Here is a 22,479-nt window from a genome sequence, read left to right on the forward strand (position 1 = left end):
TTGCAGAATGAATGAATGTGCCTTCTGAGAATCGTTGAACACCGCGAGTCATCTGTGAGATTCTTATATTCAAGATTCTTATATTTCAATCACGATTATGTTAGGCTGGAGATAGAATCAATTTTGTGGTGTCATTGTCAGACATCATTTAACTAAAAATCTAAATGGTTTGCTCATTTTATAAACTTCGCAGTGAACTTACTTTTGTTGTGGGTTTAGTAAAATATTGTCATGGTTAGATCCCCACCCTAATTTTGTAGTGGATAAAGAAAATATTTCAAAACTGCATTTTCTCTATCCATCAGAATCTCAAGATCAACCAAGTTGATGTTAAGAAACTTCCTCATTTCTAATTTGAGTTTTTATTCCAAAACGACAAGAGAATATTGATCTGCGCTCCAGTCGGTGTAATCCAGCGAATATTTTTATCACTTTTATAAGTATTTTAATTAATCTTTTTTCATTGAAGGAACTTGAATTTGTAGTAGTTGGCATTGATGTTAGGTTAAATTTGATGCGTTTGTCATTTTTTCATTTCCATTTAAAACAAAATATATTCGAAATAGTTACCAAAAATCTGTCTGTGAAAATTCTTTAATTAAACTAACAAACTAAATATGGTCATATTTGGAAACACCCTACTAAAAGCCCTTCGTCAGTTGAAAGTGCCCTCAACCGCCGAACAAGTAGCTGAACAAATAGCAAAGAAGTCGAAGAAAAAGTACCAGTTGCTTCTTCAGGAAGTAACGGAGGGTTTAGCAACTGGAGCACGCCTCCGTTACTTCAATTACAAAGATGGATTTTATCACACTTCTGGAACAAAGAAAAATCGTCGTAAAGATGTTCTGACGAAGTCTGAAATCAGCTATTGTCAATGCCCGTCGCACGAGTCTGTCACTAACGGACTTCCGATTAATCATGCACACCATGTTTCAGGTAAGAAATTATTAATAAGTCAGAACTCTAAAAAATGAATTTAAATACTCGATTTATTTTTATTTATATTTTATTTCATCTTTTTATATCAATGTCGTTCATAATAAATTGATTTCAATAATGTCTGGGCAGGTTCTAAGATTTCCATAGAAACAAAATCGGTTGTAGATAATAAAAAAAAGAATTGTTCAGTAGACAAAGGTAAGTTTTTTTAGAAAACCAATCCAATAATTTTATAAACTTTATAACGAGATTCATTTAATCACAGATAACGAGGATGCGACTATAGGCAAACGAAAGAGACGTAAACCATCGGATGATTCAGGAATTGCACCAAAAAGGAAGAAATTGATGTCAGAAGGTAAGTTGACTTGAAATCTATTAGATGCCGACATTATAAAAAACAGATTTTATGACATTATTTGTTTCAGAAAAAAAGCAGATCAGTTGTGTTGGCCTTGAAGCTGATCGTTCCAAATGTGGATCAATTTTACATGAGAAGCATTCTATAACGAAAATCCTGGTCGAGGATATAAGGCTCCAAGTTCACGCAATTGCAAGAGAGTTGGGGATGATTAGAAAAAGTGAGTTGAAGAGTAAATCTAATGACGAAGGAAAGTGCGAATTGAATGAAGAGCTTCTTGAGAACAACATAATGGAAGTACTTGAAACTTTTGTACTGTCTCAGAATGAACCGGGTTCCAGAGCAAACACTGTTCTGAGAGAGACCACTAAAAGTATTATGCACGCCATTATAGAACAGTACATAAAGGATTCTGTTTGTGATTATGAGGCAGATGCTGCAGTTGACTCGCCTTCTACATCTGATAGCTCCAATATGTTTCGACTTTATGTACAATAGTTTGTATTAATAAGATAAGCGATTTTTATATTTATTTTACGAACTTTTGGTGGAACTTGTAGAAATAAAATTGTAATATTGTTGGTATAAAAATGTATATGTGCGAGTTGTGCGATTCGAATAATGTGGCCAATAAATTTATGGACGTCTACTTGCTTCTCTTTTCTGATTTAATTCCCTTGAGCAATAAGCATCCTGGAATGTAGGTGACTAATATGCCTATTCGGTCGACCACTTATCTCCGATAGATTTTTTGTTAGTGGCAATATGTTGTCTAAAGAAGTTATTCCAATTGTGCTAAAATACTACTTAGAATCACTAACACGTTGTTACTTTAGGGTGACTGCGACTAATCACTGTAACCGTATAGTTAACACCTTTTATGTAGCCAATTGTACATGTGGAATATAGCTCTCACTTATTTTGATTAATTAAGGATGCTGGTTATATATTATAAATATATATGCATATATACAGTGTAAGGTAATTTCTAATAGTTTTTAAGTCCTGTTTGTTGTTTTTCGAAGTTTCCGAGTAATCACTTCATTTACCTGACTTGATCATAATATTAGTTAATCCATCAAGCCGTGGTTTTTCGCAATGGTATGCTATATTCAATGATTTCTGTTGAGAAGTTGATGGAAGATTGATGAAGTACAGTAAACAATACCGATCGAAATCCTGATAGGTATGTTCATAGCTCATGAGACTTTTAGCTTAAGGCATGTAATAATCGCTATCGTTTGGGATGGAAGATATTCTATTTCGTTTCAGTTGCGATTAATTTTCTTAGTAGGCAGAGCCATTCACTTCTCTGTGTGTTTAATTGTTCTGTCTTTGAGCTCAGAGCGTTTGTTATCGACGATTGCGATGGTGTTTTTTGGTGTTTTTTAGCGATCGAATATTGTGGCTAAAAATGCGCTAAGAAACAATCTTGCGAACAATAAATTTCACGGCAGTCGATCGTCTTGCGGTAAGCAAAGCGGACGCGAATGCGAACGGCACACACAAGCGTCTGAAGCGCACCACAAGCGTGTAATCGCAAGAACACAATGTGTTAAATAAACAAAAACTAAAAATACAAATTGTTTTAAAAATATTTTAATAAGAAATTACAAGTATTTTTTCTTTGATAAAGTGGAAGTCTGAAGTGAATCACGCACCAGAGTAATATTAAAAAATAAATTTATTTAAAACTAAAACGCGCTTATCAGCTCGAGCAATTAAAACTACGAAATCTGTTTCGTTTTGTGCCGCGCGCAAGTGATTATCGCGGATTTCAAGTGCATTTCAAGGGGTTTTCTATTCAATTTCGCAGTCGGAACATATTAATAAACTGTTTGAGAAATGGAACCTGCCCCATAATGTTTCGAATTAATCGCAAAAAACTAGGACGCTGCAAGACCGCAACTACTGCATTTAATATTGTGCCGAATTCTTCCCTGTGCTATGCGACATCCATAAAAAACGCGGCCGGCATGATCGACGGCAATTCAATTGCCGCTATCGAAGACGGTGTCTGTCCCAAAAGTGTCACGGAAACGGACACACTAACGGATGCGGTTGCACTAACACTTCCATTAAATGCAACATCGCCAATTTCGGGAGAGTTCATCGCTGATTTGACTGAAAAACGAAGTTCGTGGCGCATTCCTTGGCTTATAGTGAATATAAGTTTAGTGCAGGTAAGTTAATAAATCACGAAAATTTCGAAAAACACTGAAATTGCACAGAAAATTCAGAAAAAGTCGAAAATAACTCATACGTCATGTGAAAAAAAAACGCAATCCTTTAATGCAAGTGCTGCCCACAGGGGATTGTTATGTTAAGTAAGGTTGGCTGAGTTGATAATTATATGTGGATAAATTTGATAATTTTTTCCCTTTATTTAAGAGATCTTAAGCCTAATTCAATTCATGCCTATATTGGTTTTCATCGAGGATTTTAAATGTCGATACCAAAGAATCTGCAGTCCCTTCTTTCGAAACCAACACAACGATGACAGGATTATGTTTTGGTAGTTATATGCTTTTTATTAAATTATTGTTCCAAAATTGTTCCAAAAAAATGTAGAATTATAGAATAAATTGCGGAAAATCTATTTATTTCTTTATTGAATTTTTTACATGTTTTTTTAAACTTTTATTTCTCAAAATTGAGTAAATGCATGAACTGTTATTTATATATTTAATTGAGACGAGCAAATTAAATAGATAAAACTCCAAGAGGGGTAATTATTTTCCATGAACTTGAAGTATACCCTCAACTAGAGTAACGCGAGAATAGATAAGATATAATTAATCTATTTAATGTCTAAGTAGGTTGTTAAACTAGATATGCGTAATTTGATTTCATAGTAGATTCAATCGATTTCATGACTCTTATAATTTCTTTGTTTCAGAATTATTATCGGTAATTATTCATTCATAAAGACATGATACTTATAAAATTATATTAGCAGTCACAGATCGTAATAACACATAAGGCATAAAAAAGGTTTTACATAAATATTTTGAATTCTTCAAATAACTATCAAGTGATAGTTACATGGAAATAATCTATCTCATTACAAACAGTCACCTTTTTGGAATGACAACGCAGGCTAAGATGACTTGTCAGGTGACTGGGCCAAGCTGAGGCAGTGACCACAGTTTTGTGAAAATAAAACTAAATTAATTAATGTGATTAATATTGATTACTTTACTAAATGGTTGATTTTTCCTGTACCTGTAGTGTTTTCCCATTTTTCTGCGAACTTTGTATGACAAGAGTTGAGTCCTTATTTTATTATTATGAGGACATGTTCCAAGAGTACAAACAATTATAAATTGACTTTAAATCTAAGAACTTAGATTATCCACAAAAAGTTTACAGTTTCCATTACTCCGTGACATGTGTCTAAGCTCATTACACGATTTGGATTTTTCAGTGTCTTTGGACGTCCTTTTCTTCTTGATCCAATCGGGTTCCATTATAAGAGTGAAGGAGCTATGCAGCACGTATCCTTTCTTTGAGTATTTTTTTTTCGATATCATTTAGTTATGTTGAAACTTTTCAATTCAGTTGCCTAGACGATGTTGGCACTTCTCTAAACTCTACTTAGTAAGGCATAGGCACACTTCGCTTTTTGAATGTCATTCTCGGGGGTAAACTTAATTCCCAGGTACTTAAAATCGTTTAACATCATCAATATCATAATCATAAATGTTAAAGGCAGCTAAATTTTGATAGCAAACACGCATAGCTTTTTATTCTGACGTATTAATTAAAAGAGCAGCTTTTAAAGAGCCGTTCGTTAGTGTGATAGCATGGAAAACTTTACTTGTAGTATCTTCAAATGAATTTCTTATTATGCTTATCAACTTGGGAGAAATCCCAAATGCATAAAATCGCACAAATAGTATCCCTTTTAAGCTTTTTAATAATCAAATCTTTTTCATTATCAATGAAAGTCATATACAGCGGGGAATAAAACTCAGTAGATTGCTCGAGAATAATTCTCATGGTGTTAATGTGATCAATATACGAATGATTACGGTGGAATGGTAGAATACAAACAGCCTTTCGTTCTCTCAGATTTGCTGAAGCAGTGGGTACAGTAACCTAGTCATCCCATATGGATCAGCTCGAAAAACATCTCCAGGTATACCATCACTTTCAGCTGCTTTTAACATAATTAAAGATTAGATGATAGAGTACTGGTTTCCATTGGGTAGAAGTATTGTGACCACGGATGCCCTTTTGTTCTAGTAAGTGATTATCAAGCTCTTTAATGATATATTCTGTAGAAACTAAAACTGCATAGCATTGATATATATCGGATTAACATAAGTTATAAGTTCAACTTAATAGCTAGCTGTAGTTTTCTCAGATTTTTATTTCGTACCCTAGCTTCTTTAAAGCTATTATGTATTGACGCAATTGAGTACTGTTTCACGTTTATTTACTTCTGTGTAAACTAAATATTCATTGCTTTGGAATAACTTTAATTTCTAGATGTAAGTAAATAAGTCAAAACAGAAGTGTGAAATAGACAGCTGCGACTTTTATAAGGTTATTTGACTTATACTATATAAAAGTGACTTCTTCTGGAATGTGCATTTCATTTGGCGCCTATATTTTTCTAGTATATGCATCGCCTGCATCCGAAGAGGTCGAAAGACATAAAATGCAGGGTAACTACAAAATAAAGTCATCGTCAGAACTGAGTATGTCAATAATTCACAAACTGCATGGCTTGGTTTTGATTGTCATGGTCCCATTGATTACAATGAATGCATATACACCATAGCTATGTTTTATACTTGAACAAAAAAAAATTGCCTATAACATATGTATGGAATCGATAATACAATAAGGAAATAAATAAATGATTAAATTCTGTTAAAGTAGACTTAATTATTTCGAACACACAAGAATACAAATAAGAATATAACATCACTCAAACGCAGTGCAATACGCAATTGAGTATCTATTCGCATAGTATCTCGCGTTTTGCAGTTCAAAAATACGAATGGAATATCAGATACTTGAAGATGTGTGTAAATAAGTGCTGTTTCTTTAAATACTTACTTATAAATGTAATCATATATTCCTATATAGGTATAAATATATATACATATAAAGATTTATTCTCAATGCGAACATTTTAACAATTTGGCCAAAGCTCCATTCGCTTCGTTTTTGCCTCAAAAATTTATTGCAGATACTTTTAAAATGCAATCAGAATTTCGCCATAGCAGACGTAATAACATTTTTATGTTTTTATGTTTGTATGTTTGTGTGTACAATTTCAATAATCATAAAAATGTTTATTATTGCAAATTGCATATTGAAGTGGCTTATGAACAATGAACCTATTCACTCAGCTAAATTTTTGTATCCCTCCCGCATTTATGCATTATACTAATATATTCGATAGCTCTTCAATAGAACCCCGTTTCTATATTCCTGCTCCTGTTAGTCACAGAAGTAGATTGACATGTTATTATTTCTTGTGACAGGTATACAAAAAGTGATACATCCGAATACGAACAACCAGATCAAGAGCGAACCAGATCTACAAACTCTAAAGCTAGAACATCTGTCCAAAGCCACAGAAACCGTATAGAATATTTAAATTAATATCGCATCACATAGGGCTTTGGACTAGTGGATGACATTGGAAGAACACTCTGGGCTTACTCTATGAAAATTGCTGTTGAAATCACCAATATCACAACATATTGCATGCGCCACTCTTCAAGGGTGTCCGGATCCGTATCCAAAACATGATCAGACCAGCATTGGAGTATGCACATGTGTGTTGAGCTGAACTGGAAATTAGAACTGAGTCTTCATATATCAAATATATACGATAGGTTATCGGAGTGAAAAAGTTAGATCAGGATAAGAAACAATTTCCTTCCATGTAGTAATAGAGTTGTGCCGATTAGCACAAAACTGGGAAAATTTCATGTCCGCGTTTATGGCCTTGTAATGGGAAGACTAAAAGACATGCAGTGAGGCAAGTTTTGCAGAAGAAACCGATTGGTGAAGACACAATCTAAGATCCCACAATGGAGAAACCGTATAAGAAGAACTGAAAAATATGCCTCTTACGAGTGATTACGTCGATTAATACTTTGATTAATTCATTATTTGATGAAATAACGATATGTAACACTTATAATCCATGCATCTTAAATCATAATACATTTTTGACATCTTATAATCCTATACAGAAGTATAAGAAATTTCGACATCACTAGCACATTATAAAACCTTCGTTCTAAACCAAATGTGATGGCCATCTGGTCGTACTCGATAGCCAAGTCTTTAACAGTACTTCAAATAAAACTGTTTTGGTTTTTCACTTTCCATCATATTTGATTTCATTATTCCTAGCACAACTGTCCATGCGAAGAGTACTAGAAGAATGGAAAGAGTAGAATGGAAGAATGGAGAGTTTATTTTCTTGGTTTTCGGAGTATATCTTTATTGAATAATAATTGTACCTACATAGGTTTTGTGTACATGAGTAGGACTTAACATTTTTTGTTTTGGATATCTTATAAGCGACAGGTAGTCCTATCATAAGGGATATGATTGTGACATGATAATTGATAGTTGATAGTCAATGGTACATGACAATCACAAAATACAAATGGCTATTCTCAGTATACATGTTCTAGCAATCATTCCGATCATTAGTTATGAGAGATTAGATTAAATGTGTCCTTGCTTACCCATCACTTCTTCCATAAGAGAAGATTTGGCAATAGATTTAATTAGAACGAAGGAAAAGATAACGACTGGCACCAATGGAGTAAATAATATAATTTTATAATGTTTGCATCTCCTTTTTATTATTTTAAAGAGAAGTTTTCACTAAGAGTCAGTTCTTCAGTTGCAGATTTGGATGAAGAACTCAAAGCTAACTTGAAAACTTCCAGATAATGAAAACAAAGCTATCAGTAGTCTGTTTCTCATCCAACGTAGTTCATGTATGTAAAAGAATATTTGACTTATTAAGCAAGAACTCCAAAGTAACTCTAGTTTGGGTTTCCGATTGAATATATTCGGAAACGAACACACAGTTGAGCTAGCGAGATACTGTGTGTCTTTAATAGAACACGGGAGGATCAATGTCTGTTGTTGTTAGTCACTGACTGATATTGACATATGATCACTTTTTGGTCTGATATTATGTATCAGTATTGGTACTAAATAGTCGGCTATGCTTACTTTATTAAGACTGATTATTGACTTTTACACGGACGTAAGCGGGAAGGTATGGTAAAAGAATTTTTGTGATTATCGTTTTTACGTTTGGGGGTCGTATTGCCCAATACGCCTTTTATTCTTGAGGAAACACTCTAAAATTTTTTTAAAATATTCTGGATGTCAGATGACTTGTTTGATTTTGATAATATTTGGTTTAGATGCCAAAAATTCTTACTCTTTGATTAACCAATTGTCTGAGTAAATGAAATTCTTCAGTAAAAATTCAAAAAATTATTTTCAAAAATTTTAGGAATCTTTAATTTCTTGAAACGTGGGGGAAAGAGAGCAGAGCATATAAATGTGTTTGCTATTGATTTCTTTTCAATTTGTATACATTAAAGCCATTAGGAAAAACACTTAACAATTTTCTTATAATTAATTTGGCCCAAACATTACGAGTAGCGCGAATATCTCGACTCCATAAATAAGATTCGCCATTATAGAAATATAAAGTAAACATAGATAATTTATGGATTTATGAGCTCAAACACAATGGGATTTTGTGTGTTATTCCGATCGGTAATCAGTAATAAATCACAAATGAATGTACACGAAGAATTTAATGATCAATTCAGAAAAATTCAGAAGCACATAGAAAAGCAGGCGTTGTGGTATCTCTTAGATACAAGAATAGAAGAATAGAAGCGTAGAATGGTGGAAGGGTGGAAAATAGCTCTATAAAACAAAATGTGTTTTAAGACGAGCATGACGAGCATCACGAGCATCACTTCCATTTCGAAGTGATGGAGCGATGAAGCGATGGAGCGATTTATTGGTTGGCGCGGATACTGCCACAAATGGTCGTAAACATCAATTTGCATTATTTTTCTAGTTTTGATGGAACACTAGTTTTTGTTGCTACTGTTGTTGTTGCTGTAATTATTACGGCATACAATGTGGTGGCGTTGTAATTGTGATGTACGTTGGCATATCTAGTTACATGTCAGCGGTATGCTTTACCTTATGATGCAAATAATGTTACCGCCACAGCATTAGATGCCATAATTGCAAAGCGTTAGTGCTAAAATGGAAACGTTCAATCTTATGCGGCGTGGAGACGCACTTGTGTAGCTTTGACGAGTTGTACAGATTTCGAGATGCAATTCTTAATCGCTCTGAGCTGTTTGGATGAGATGAATGTTTCATTTGTTTTCTGTTAACTGAGTGCATAAATCGCATTCGGTAATTGCTTTACGGTAAATCAGTTTGAACGCTTTGAAATGATGGAAACAGTTGATGCCGCAGGTAATTCAATCACAGTTTCTAGTTACTGATTCTGCCGCATCGTAATGCCCGTAAAAAACCCAATAAAAAAGTTATCACCAATTGGTAATGTAATTACCAACGTATCTGTTGCTCCTAGTGCAACACCATCTTGAATTTTTGCTGTAAGTTTCGTTTTTATTCTATTCGCCACAACTTTGACTTGCTCTATTGCAACTGAAAATCACTTCAACACGATGCATTGAGTTTGAACAAAAGTGACAGCTCACTTAACCAAATTAGGAATGAGGTCGTTGCCAAGTTGGGTCACAAACCGAACATACTCTGTGTCTCAATGATATGTAATCAAACTAGATTTGCCTTTTCAGTTAATTTTGAGTTAATATTTTTGGAATTATAAGCACATAGTCATGAAGTAAGCCGCTTTTCAGTTATCTAACATAGTTGACATAGTTGAGTTAACATGAATGAAAACGACAGTGTGTGCCGTAGAAATGGTCAATGGTTGGCATTAATTGTCTAACATACTTTAATCTACTTTAATTTTTATTTCAAAAAATTAATTTTTCTTACTTTGAAAAGTTTAAAGAAATAACTTTTTACTGGACTTTTCGTACGTGTATCGTCCTAGGCCGACTCCAGTTCCCTCCGGCAGCCAGTTCAATCAGCGGCGTGCTGTCGCCAGTTAGTAGTATCGATTGCGTTCTGATAATTTGCTACCTTTGCCTTTCAGCAAAGATGTGGACATTCGTTATAGCGTTTTCCGATGGCAGTACTCGTACCTAGTCGGAACAATTTATAGTTTCTCTTGTCGGAACAATTTCATCCCGTCACCTTTAACTATGTTAATGTCGGGACACAGCTCGTATAGCTGATCTTCCATCATAGTGCGTTATGCAAAAGAATTTGAATATTCCAAAGTTTATATTGGCTTCTCATCACTGTTGGTCATTGATAAAAATAAAACATATCTGTGTTATTATAACGCACGAATTTGTACAAGAAAGAAAGTTCATTTCACTTTCGATACCTGAAATTTCTAAATTAATGAACTAATTTTCCATTTATAAAAAAATAAATGAATTACACACGTGTCTGCAAGTGCCCGAAGTAAAAACATAAAGTCTAATATCTAATTTTGTTCAAATTGTTTACAGTTCACACTTTTCTTTGTGGCTAATGAGTCCATCAAACAGCGGTTCATGTACATCCCGAGATACCGAACGCAGTACTGGAGGCATCTAAGCTATATGCTGCTACACACCGATCACCTACATTTGCTATTGAATCTTTGCCTGCAAGTAAGTACGAAATAATATTTGAATCGATAGAAAAATATAAGACTCTTCTGTGGACGTTCTGTGGAGCACAAACTGCCAAACTTGCAATAATCATGAGTATGAGCTGCCATACTCAATTCGAATGTGATTTCTGTGTAATTACACAATATTCTGTATATGTATATTTTCATGTCTATCAACAATGCCATCCAAAAACTTATTAACAGTTCCTGATTGGCTTTTGTTTGGAGTCCGAACAACGTCGTTGGAAGGTGGCAATTATATATGCTGCAGGCGGTGTTTCCGGTTCATTGGCCATTTCAATTTTCCAACCGCAGTTTTCGTTAGTGGGCGCATCAGCGGGCATTTATGCATTGCTCATGAGTCACATACCGCACTTGGTTAAGGTAAGCAGTATGTAGATTATGTAAAAAGAACTAAATTCTGGAAATAATATCTGTTGCAGTTGTTACATTTCTGACACAATATATCTACCTCATTATTAATTAGTTTTAATTGAATTTAAATTGATATTTAGAAAGGACAATAATTATTAAAAGTTGGTTCAGTCTATTATAGTAATCAGAACAACTCATTTAAAGCTGTTGCCCCATTCGAGTGTAAATTTTTCGACCGATCGAAGGATGCACATCTTGATGCAAGAATCTTAGAAAGTGACTATCGAGAATCACTTTTAACTACTACTATCCATAATTTCCATGTAACATAAGTCGATTTCTTGCGTGAATATACCGACACTCATTGCATTAAGCAAAACATCAGAGAGATCAAATATTGGTGCTACATACTAGAGCATACAAGAGCTTTCTATAAGACCAGGTTTACATTAAAATAAAGTTCGCAACAAACCTTCGCCTGAAATCGGTTCACATCATTCTTTCAAGCAGTAAGAATGAACCTTCGCTACCCATCGGTTTTCAAGAACTGTGATAGTTTTGTTTTGTTTATAGTGATATCTTGTAGCTTACCCAGCTTATCTGATTTCTATTGGACTTAACTTTATTAACAATAAGGGTAGATAAATTTGGCAATTAATTACAAAATCACTAATGCACGCTAGTGTGATATTATTTCTATTTCTCAACAGACGCATAAAATTTAGAAGTTCAACAATACTCGTATATTATAATACCACTTGTATATTAGCCCGCTTTTTTAGTTAATGCACATGATTCTCCAGGATTAGTTATACAAGATGCATAAAAAACCTTTATTTGCCTTTCGTTCTTTATTACTTGGTATGTCTTTGTCATTATCTTAAATATCAATGTATGTGAAATGATAATTGAGGGAACTACTTGAACCTTCCCATGAATATTCAGATGATTCAATAATTACAAAACTGATCGATCACAGTCTATTATTAGTTCCGCCAGCTTTCTGATTTTCCAAATATATGTTTTTATTTCAAGATTGCTCCCTGGAATCGTTTTCTGGTTTCGTTGAGCCTTTTGAGTCATGGGCAGAGATTTATATATGTATTAAATTATCATTTGAACAATACTAAAAACAAAGCAATAATAACAAGTTTATATTTAAGTCACCTTGTAATACATTATAATAAATATATTTTTATATAAACATACACAGTGTTAATATATATGAATATATGAATATATATATATTTATCTTTTCTTTCATAGAATTTCAGTCATCTACCTTATCGATATTTTCGACTCGTCGCTTTGGTTATTCTCTGCTTGAGTGACATTTGTTTTACGAGTTTTCATTTTTTAATAAATCGAAATGCAAGTCCACATATCAGCTTAGAAGCACATATCGCTGGAGGCATTACTGGCCTATGTCTGGGTTTTCTAATCTACAGAGACGGAGGACCTATGACCAAAAGTGGCTACCACAGCACATCGACAGGTTCAACGGAATATGTCACCGATAGAACAAAACTTAAAACTGGAGATATATTCAAATAAGCCGGCATCAATATTTTGTATATTCCATTACATTAGTATAAGTTCAATAGCTTTTAGTGAATATAGGTCTATCTCATATAATGGTGTATTGTATTGATGTAATGATATATAGAGATACATTTAATTAGAGTAGCTGTAAGTGCTAATAGTAATTAATAAAAAACAATCTTAATTACTTATTAAGTAATACTTGGCTGTAATGAAAAATTTACCTTTATTCTAATTGATACTCGTATATCTATTATTATTATTATTATTATTTCCATACTCCATTAGGAGCTTAAGGAGTCTACAAAAGTTTGCTACTGGTTTCTATTTTGTGCTATTGCTCTCAAATTGTTTAACGATTTGCCCGTCTCCTGCTGAACTGTCCTTCTCCAGGTCATTGCTGGTCTGCCTCTGCGCCTAGTCCCCTGGGGGTTCCAAGTAAGTGCAGCATGCGCGATATCTTCATAAGGCTTAGCCAGCGTGTGTTCAATCCAACCACACTTCTTTCTTTTTATCTTGCTATTTACGTTTGTTTGGTGCGTATTCTCCATAACTCTTCATTTGAAATCGTTCTAGGGCACCATATGCCTAATATGTTGAGCAGGCATCGATTGATAAATGATTGCATGATTCTTTCGGTTTCGGCGTCAGCAAGCCAGGTTTCCGATCCATATAGGTATACCGATTTGAGGCATGCGTTAAATATAAATAATTATATGAATAATTATTTATAAATTAACTTCGTTTGTTAATCGAATGTTTTTAATGAAGCAAATTAAAATCGTTTCATATTTCAGTTGCTTATGTACTTACGTGCATGTTCTGCATAAAATTAATACTAATATATTTTTTGTGCAATTAAATATAAATAATTCTTTAAATATTTATTATATTAATTTCTTGTAAATATTTTTTGTTTCTCCATTTTCTTCATTTGAAGATTATATCGTATGTTAAGTGTTTATTTAGATGCATATCAGTAGTCACTTTCGTTTGCGCAAGACTGTTTCAGACTCAGACTCAGACTCAGAATTTTAATTAAAGTTTTTTGGCAAACAGGAAGTACACATACATGAGCTGAAATAATTAATTTTCATTTAAAGTAACAATCTGTAAAAGCCAAAGATAGCCAGTCATATAATAATTAAATATGTGTAATGTTCCCTATGTTCAGTACTCAACAGTGGGTTTTGCCACATAAGGTAGGAAGGGATTGGACATATTCCAACTTATATGCTAACAACCAAAATTGATGGAAGTAACAAATTTGAGTTACCATTCTCCATATGTATGTATATAGAGCAGAGAATAACAGAAAATAAATATTTTTGGGTAATACAGAAGAAAAATTATGACATGTAAATAAACAGATAATCAGGTACTCCTATTTTCTTTCCATTGGGGTATTACAATCTATGCAGGTTCTGAGAAGTAATAAATATTTTTCCATGTGTACCTATCATAAGTAAGCTATTGAGTTTCAGTTGGAGAAGTTCCGCTCAGCTGTACTTTTGTTTAATATGAAGGATAATCATCATATAGGTGGTCTGATCGGTTTAGTATGAAACAATCATTTTCAAAACTCTCTTATTACAGAAAATATGCAAACGATTTGGTTAATATGCATTAATAAATTATTTTCGCAATAACGTGCTTCGAGTATATTGTTCATTTATTTCAAAAATAATTTAAATTAACTTCAAAAACTGTCTTTAAGGCCATTAACTTATTTGAGTTCTATTTGAGTTTATTAAACTATTTTTAAGTTCACGAAATGATTTCTCACAGAAAACTGATTTAATTACCGAACGGAACTACGGACATCAGAATTATTCCATTTTGGAATTGCTTGTAGAGCCCATTTAGCTCTATAACACTACACCTCACTTGTGAGTGCATTTCGTTCACTTTCTATCTGAATTGTCCTCATTTTTATTTATTTTGTTTCTTGCTGAAAAGAAGACAGCAGTTGAAGTTTTTTTGTTTTTAATTAAATAAAAAAAGTGCTTCTATAACGCAACAATGTGCCATATAAAAGGACTTAGTTCGTATCCGTTAGGTAGTAAGGTATGGTATATATTAAATAGGTAAACATATCTAGTCGTAGTATAAGTAATATTGATAAAGTTGAATTAAAAACACTTTTTAGGGTTCCACTTTTTGAATATGCTAACATGCGACAATATAGGTGTGACAAGTGGTAGTATATCAAAACTTATTAAGCCGTATTTTTCATCATTAAATTTTAAATTCATAATCTCCTTAAAGTGTAGTATAGAGAGTATGATATCCTTATGATAAAAACAGCACGTAGAGTGTTTTGCGCGACGCTTAAGTGCTGAGACAACAAACTAATGTATGTACTCTATCCTGAGCATTAACATTGTGGCGGCGTAGAAATATTGATCAATATTCAATATGATATTGATATTTTCACACAAGTCATACCGCTCCAGCCGAACGCTAATGATTAATGTAAAGAAAATTGTTTAAATATTTGGAGAAGTCTTGAGCGACAGAGACAGCGACGTGAGAGGAGAAAAACAGCCCTGAATGACAAATCTTTTAAATAACAATTTTAGTTTAATTCAAATACGTGTAAAACTCGTGAGAGTACAACTTTTTTGAAATACTTCTCCGAAGAAAATCTAAATATTTATATATCCTTTAATTCAATTCATATATTGGTTTTACTACTTTGCATAGTAGATTTCTACGCATATTGATAGTTGATACTATACTTGATTTTTATTTTACAAAGAGGAAAAAAAAACCATGACACATTGTTTAGTATACTATATATAGACATATAGTATATATACGTCTATACGTATATTCACTTATCAAAAAGTCTCAGCTAACCAATATATGAGCCTAAAATAGTTCACTTTTTTTCTGCATTGTAAATGTCCCATCCCATTCTATTATTATTATGTTGACGCCAGTTGATTCAGTGCACTTGAGCACTATTACTTTCTATTAACTGCGAAGTTTCTTAATAACCCTTCTCTACGCCTTGACTGGATTATTATTTATCACTTCATCACACTAAGCAATAACTGACCTCAGATTTGCATACCTCTCCAAGGAGCTCGTAACCATTCTGAGATTCGATAACGCGGTGTTGGTAAGCCTGCCAGTTTTCTTAAATAATTTCAGTGCTCTATCCTATATGTATTTTTTGATGGGATCAATTTTGAGGTCCCTGAGGATATCATTCGTCCTAATGTAACATGGTACCTTGAAAAATCTTCTTAGAACCTGGCTTTGTGCAATTTCTGGCTGGCGAATAGTACTGTTTCCTGTTCTTAGTATTGAGATTTTCATTTTTGAATAGCGGTTGAAGGTGATGAAGAGTTTTGACACAGTCTATTCTATCTCTCTAGCAGGTAACTTGGTATAATTTCTGATGGTTGGGTTGGCAGGTTTCAATAACAACGCTATAGTTAATATTTCAATATCTTCTCAATAATTTTATTATTATTAATTAATCCTATTCGAAAAATAATTAAGTTAGATTGCTGTTTTAGTATAAATATTTGCTATTACTTAAAATAATTATGTTATATATAAAAATAGTTTCTAATAATTAGTGGGTTACAAGCTTAACTTTATAATATTTCTAAGAACTGCAACAAGTACTAAATATAAAATCCTTTATATATTATTTTTTTAAATTATTTGTGCTTTAAATAAAATAAATTAAGTTAAAATTAAATTAAATTAAATTAAAGTCATATTAAATAAAATTATATAAAATTAAATAGAAATAAATTATTTTACAACTTAAATTTGTGTCCATGAGATAAAATGTATGAATTAATTTCGGGAATAAATAAATTATAAACAAATATGAAATACTATATATGAAATACTATATATGAAATACTATATATGAAATACTATATATAAAATATTTTCTAAAAAAATTTTAATATCTCATCAATAATAAAATAAAATTTTGCCGTTGCAATCGCAGTTTAAATTAAATCTAATGCTTACAGAAACTAAGAGATATTATCACTACTCGAACTCGAAAAAAATTAATACATATTGTAAAAGTTCCGAATGTCGAACACTGTAAGGGGAACGGGGAACTTTCATTGGAATATTTATAGATGCATTATAGTTAACTTAACTAACAGTCTAATGGTCCACACTTTACACCGACTTCGGTACACCTGCACTCGAGGCAGGGATTCGATAGTTCTAAAATGATGCGACCGACACGATACATACGACCGTAAATATTGCAGCCGGCCAGTTTTAAAATACCAGCGGAATCGATGAGGCTGTTTGATGAAGGCGAAACCACCACATTCGTTGAAGCGGAGCTTGCGACCGAAGAAATGGAGGCTGGCGACATCGCTGCTACCTGTGGTGCACTAACAACCCTGTTGTGCTTGTTCACGACACTTGTTTCGTAAGCTGGCTCTAAGCCTTCAAACTTGTTGAGCTTGTTTTTGTAGTGTACTAGTCCCAATAGATTCGTGTTTGTGTTCGCATTCGCACTTGGGTGCTGCGCCTTGGGTGCTGTGCTCGTTGTTATGCTGTGTGACTTCACTTCGACGCTGGCGTCCATAAAAGGCAATTTGTCGAAGGGCGACATTAAATATGGATGGAGCGTTGTTGTAGGTGGAGCATTCGAATTGCTGTTCGGAGGTGTTCGGGTTTTGTTTTGTGTGTCGTATTTGTTTTGTTTGAGTGTATTCAATGTCGTTGTGATGGGTTCAGAAGTGGTTGTTGTTACTATTGTCGTTCTCGTTGTCGTTGTAGGTGATACTCTGTATCGAAGTGGATGGGTAATTTTAGATTTTGTGGCATTTGCATTTGTTTCCCCTGTTCTTATTGCTGTTGTGTTTGTTGCGAAATTTTGATTTCTGTTATTCACTTTCGTTTTGTTCTTTATTCGCGTTGCTGCTGAGGGAGTGTGGGTATTCTTTTGCCGTACGGGTTTGGGAGTTGTCGTTCGACGTCTGTTGTTTGGATTGCCTTGAGCTACTACCGTGCTGTTTGTGGTTTTTACTTTTGCCGTTGTTACTTCAGTTGTTGGTGCTACTGTAGTGGTTCTTATCCTAATTGTTGTTGTGCTGCTGGGTCTTTTAGTTGTCCAATTTATAGCTAGATTGTTAACGGTAGAAGCAGGCAAGGACTTAAACGGTGGTATAGTTGCATTTGGAACTGTTGCAATCGTGGAACTGCCAACGAATTTGTTGCCGTCGTGTTCATCATCTTCATCCGCGTTGAAGAAAAGATTAAAAAAGCTTTCTATACTGTTCCTTTCATCCTTAACTATTTCCTCAAAATCACTTGTATTTTTTGGTCTAGGATATGGGCTAGGCAAAAGGGTGTCGACATGAGTGGTTTTATTGATAAAAGGCTTCACTGTGGTAGATGTTGAAAAAGTTTTGATATTTTGCAGTTCGATATTATGTTTTAAAATAGAATTTTTTTCTTTATCTTCGATTAAAGACGATAAATCTGGTGGTGTTTCAGTTCTAATGACATCTTTGAATGGATCTGGTGTTGTTATTTCTGAAAGATAAGCGTGTAACTGCATTGTTAGTTTATTCTAGTGATAATAATATTATTTAAACAATGTGAAATAGTTTTCCCTAACAATATTAGATCAGTTATGAAAATTGTTTTTAATTTTTGCCATCTAATTGACCTGTATATATCATTTGGTTTTGGAAAAAAGCAAAAACAATAAGTCATGTTAGTGTTATTCTACTTACCTATTACTTTTGTTGTATTATTAGCTGGATCAGCAGTTGTGATGTCAATAATATGTTTTGTCACTTGATAACTATTTTTCAGACGCAATTCGTCTTCATTACGTTGTTCATTTTCATCAATGATAAGTGGATTTTTAGGTACAAATCCGCCTTCTGTCTTTGTGGGTGGTGAAAAGCCTTTTGTTTGAAGAGCAGTATTATCGAAATCATATTTTACAAAGCTAGCGGTGCCAGTGATGCCTTCTTCTAGTTTAGTAGGAGCAGGTAGAGGAACTGGTTCGATTTCAGTTGGACCTTCAACGTCAAACTTGTAAATATATTCAGCCTTATTGCTGTCATCTAAATCTGTATAAGTAGGATAGCGTTCGGTTATAGCAGGATAAAGATTGGCATCATCGTATAGTTCATAATCAATTTTTGTCGTCTGTGGATTGTTGTGATAGTAATCGTAATGTAGCTTACCGCGATCAGCCTTTACGGCATCTGTTGGCAAAAATGGAATAATTTTAAGGTTTGGCAAGCTGGGTGGCAGCGTGGGTTCAGCGTTTTTATCGAGTGGTTCTGCTTCCAAAATTGTAGGATTTGTTTTAATTATAAGTGGCTTATCGGTAGTTCGCACTATATTTGATTGCTTAGTAGTGGCATCCATAAGTGACGTTGTAGTGATGGAGATAGGTACTGTAGTGGGTAGTTTTTGTGTGGTTTTTGTACTTTTTGTTGTTATTGTATTTGCATTAGGTGTTAAGCTAGAAACAGTAGTTCGGGATGCAGTAGTTGCAATAGTTGTTGTAATTATTGGAGTTGCAGTGGTTTTTCTAGTCGTTGTAGTTGTTGCAGTGGTAGTGGTTCCCAATTGTATTGGTATAGGTTTAATAGTTATATTTTGGGCATGCTTCATTACAAATATGGGAGTTTGTGCTGTTAAATTCGCAATTTTTGAATTGATACGTGTATGTGACTTAACTGGTGGCAATGGTTTAAACAATGGTAACGGCCGTGGAGTAGGTAGAGTAATCGCCATATCTGCTGGTGACAGCGTGGTATTTGTAGCGTTTCCTGATGGTAAATCACCCAGAATATCTGAAATGCCATCGAAAAATGCTGTTAACAAGTTGTTTTTCTTTTCGGGTATATTGAGTTGTGCTTCCATATATTTCGGCGGTGCTTCTTCTATGGGGAGATAATCTGTCTTGTGCAGTTGTTCATTGGGTTTTGTATGTGTAATTTTGGTGGTATGTGTTTTGTTTCCCCTAAAGGGAATGTTTGTTGTTTCTTGAGGCGAAGGTTTCATTGTTGTTTTCATTGTAGTATCTACTGTTGTTACTTTCGGCTCAGGAGTAATCGAGATTTTCACTGCTTGTGGTTTTATTTTCGGTAATTCTGTAGTGCTTTCTTCTGTGCTCAGCACTGTATTATCTGCAACATTCTTTTCAAACAGCTTAATCGCTTCTGTAGAAGTTTTAACTAAATTCGTTTCAGCGACGGTGCTGAATTTTTCAATTGACTCTGTCGTTACAGGTATATCTGTTATAAGCAACTCCCCACTACCAGAAAAATCATCGAAATCTTCATCCATTCGGTCAATATTAGTTGTATCCTCTTTCGAATGGAAAAAGGTTGTGGCTTCTGTTGCATCCATTGTATCAGTATTTGTTGTCCCTAAATTATTCTTATTATCATCTTCGTCGGAACCAAGCAATAAATCAACCCATGATAAACCCGGATATTTTGTAGTAGTTTTCAACTGTGGCATAGCGGCATCTAAATTGTTAACAACACCGTTTAAATCATCAGTAGGCCCTAAAAGTAAGTCTAAAAAGCTTACTTCTGTTGTAGAACTAAAACTTGTTGACGAGGGTGTGCTTGTTTCTATTTTTGGTGACGACATCGCAGTTTGTATGCCCAATAGATCAATATTGTCAGTTAGCATTTGATTATTATTTCCATCAATGAATTCCAAACCTTCTCTTATTGTGTCAAAAATACTTCTCTCACTTGTAGTGCTTACGATAGGTACATTATTTTCGTTTATTTCTGGTGGTTGTCTGTCATGTGGATACTGCACTGAGATTTCTGTGGAATTCGATTCGATGCCTTCATCTTTACCAAATAAAAGAGAAAGAAAATTGAATTGCCGAGAGTTTTGTGCACGTCTATAGTCTCTTTGACTACCACAGTCATAACTGGAGGGACAACATTGCCCTTTCGGTACAACTGGTATGCAATTTTTTAGTGCCGGTGAGCATTTCTTTGGGGCGCAACGTCTATTGCCACGTATGCAGAAACAAATATCACATGGCTTGTCGGGATCGGATTTCATTTTCTGTCCTTCTGCATAAAATTGCTTGTTTACAGTACAACCACGATTTCTTTGGAGTCGTTGTGACATTCGTAGGAAATGTTTGTTCGATGTTTTGCGATAATTTACTTCTTGTGAGGATTTTCCAAATGTCTTTGTGCTACAATCGTAACGTACGGGACAACAAGTTGAATCAACAAATATAGGCTTACAACCTTCGACAGGTAGCATGCATTTGGGTTTGACGCACTTTTCAGTGCCACCTATGAAAAAGGAAAAATATATCTCGATGAAAATTTTTTTTGAATTTTTTGCTTACTTTTAATTAAATTTTAGTGGACTGAAAACATTTTTTAATTAATTTTAATGTCAATTAATAAAAAACCAATTATCGCGTACAAATATTGTAAATATTATTACACTTTCATTCCACTATTTCAACTTAAGTTGATAGTTAATATAATTTATTTTATAAATATTTTACTGGTGAGTAGCATAAAAATAATATATATATATATGAATTACTGTTAACTAGCTAAGAAGTAATGTATGATCTCGACTTATCAAACGAAAATTTTAACCTTCCAAACACTACCATTCCTCTAACTTACCGATGCAATAGCAGTAGGTACACAAATTGGACGACGACATCGCAGATCCAGACTTATAGACGGTGCCATTTTTTACACAAACTGAAAAATATATTTTAAAAAAGTATTATTATTTGTATTTTTTTGTACAGATTTTTATTTGAATCAGATGCTACCACACATCAAAAACTATTCAAAAACGATCAGAGAAGAATCAGCAAAAAGGATGCATTACTTTATGGAAGGCAAGGGTTCAGGATTAAGTTGAAAATATTTGCAAAAATGAAGATCCATACAATTTTAGATTACAGAACAGCTTAGGGGAAGTTTAAATCTACATGACTTTAAGGGTAACTTGTATTATCGTAACAAAAATAATTGGATTGATTTAAAAAAATACACAAATAAAAAAATAAAATTAAATATTATGGTTTCAAAGTTCTATATTAAGGTCCTATCGTAATTTATATATGTCTAATATTAGTAAAGAAGTGAATTCTGCTATCTGAAAATTTAGGCTTCTAAGAGTGAACCTCTTAGCAAACAAAGTGCTTTCGCTTTCACCATTTTTTTTGCTAAGAATTTATATATGTCAAAGTCACTGAGTCCAAAGTACCTTCTTCAGTTTATATTAGCGTGTTTTTTAAAAATGCTGAATTTGAACATATTTATCTAAATAATAATATAGATCATTTTAACATTGTGACATTATAATTTATTTAAATAAAAATTTTAATTTAAGTTGATTACGATATCTTTATTAAAATTCTTAGACAATGAAACTTTTAATTTGGAGAAATTTACTTTTCAAGAAAATCTTTTTTTATGGAAGAGTTTTTACGAAT

The 22,479-nt window shown here is 33.5% G+C and overlaps 3 protein-coding genes across 3 annotated transcripts in view; 2 read left to right on the plus strand and 1 right to left on the minus strand.

Moving 5' to 3' along the window:
* The first annotated feature begins 548 nt into the window (after positions 1 to 548).
* LOC119687245 lies at positions 549 to 1,949 on the plus strand. The gene is made up of 4 exons (XM_038101505.1): positions 549 to 936; positions 1,069 to 1,137; positions 1,205 to 1,297; positions 1,368 to 1,949. Exons 1-4 carry the CDS (start codon positions 618 to 620, stop codon positions 1,796 to 1,798), a joined length of 912 nt encoding a protein of 303 aa, XP_037957433.1. The 5' UTR covers positions 549 to 617; the 3' UTR covers positions 1,799 to 1,949.
* Positions 1,950 to 2,771: 822 nt separating this feature from the next.
* On the plus strand, positions 2,772 to 13,204 carry LOC119687244 (rhomboid-related protein 2). The gene is made up of 4 exons (XM_038101504.1): positions 2,772 to 3,483; positions 10,945 to 11,088; positions 11,295 to 11,474; positions 12,732 to 13,204. The coding sequence occupies exons 1-4, from the start codon at positions 3,163 to 3,165 to the stop codon at positions 13,017 to 13,019; spliced, it is 933 nt and encodes a 310-aa protein (XP_037957432.1). The 5' UTR covers positions 2,772 to 3,162; the 3' UTR covers positions 13,020 to 13,204.
* A 3,752-nt stretch (positions 13,205 to 16,956) lies between these two features.
* Positions 16,957 to 22,479, minus strand: part of LOC119687243 (mucin-5AC) — a 32,821-nt gene continuing 27,298 nt past the window's right edge. Inside the window, exons 4-6 of the mRNA XM_038101503.1 lie at positions 21,656 to 21,736; positions 18,746 to 21,307; positions 16,957 to 18,542 (exon numbers count right to left, since the gene is read on the minus strand). Of these exons, the coding sequence (XP_037957431.1) occupies positions 17,146 to 18,542; positions 18,746 to 21,307; positions 21,656 to 21,736 (4,040 nt within the window). The 3' untranslated portion in view covers positions 16,957 to 17,145. The remainder of the gene's footprint in view (positions 18,543 to 18,745; positions 21,308 to 21,655; positions 21,737 to 22,479) is intronic.

Source organism: Teleopsis dalmanni, chromosome X, assembly GCF_002237135.1.
Source record: "Teleopsis dalmanni isolate 2A chromosome X, ASM223713v2, whole genome shotgun sequence".
Taxonomy (NCBI): domain Eukaryota; kingdom Metazoa; phylum Arthropoda; class Insecta; order Diptera; family Diopsidae; genus Teleopsis; species Teleopsis dalmanni.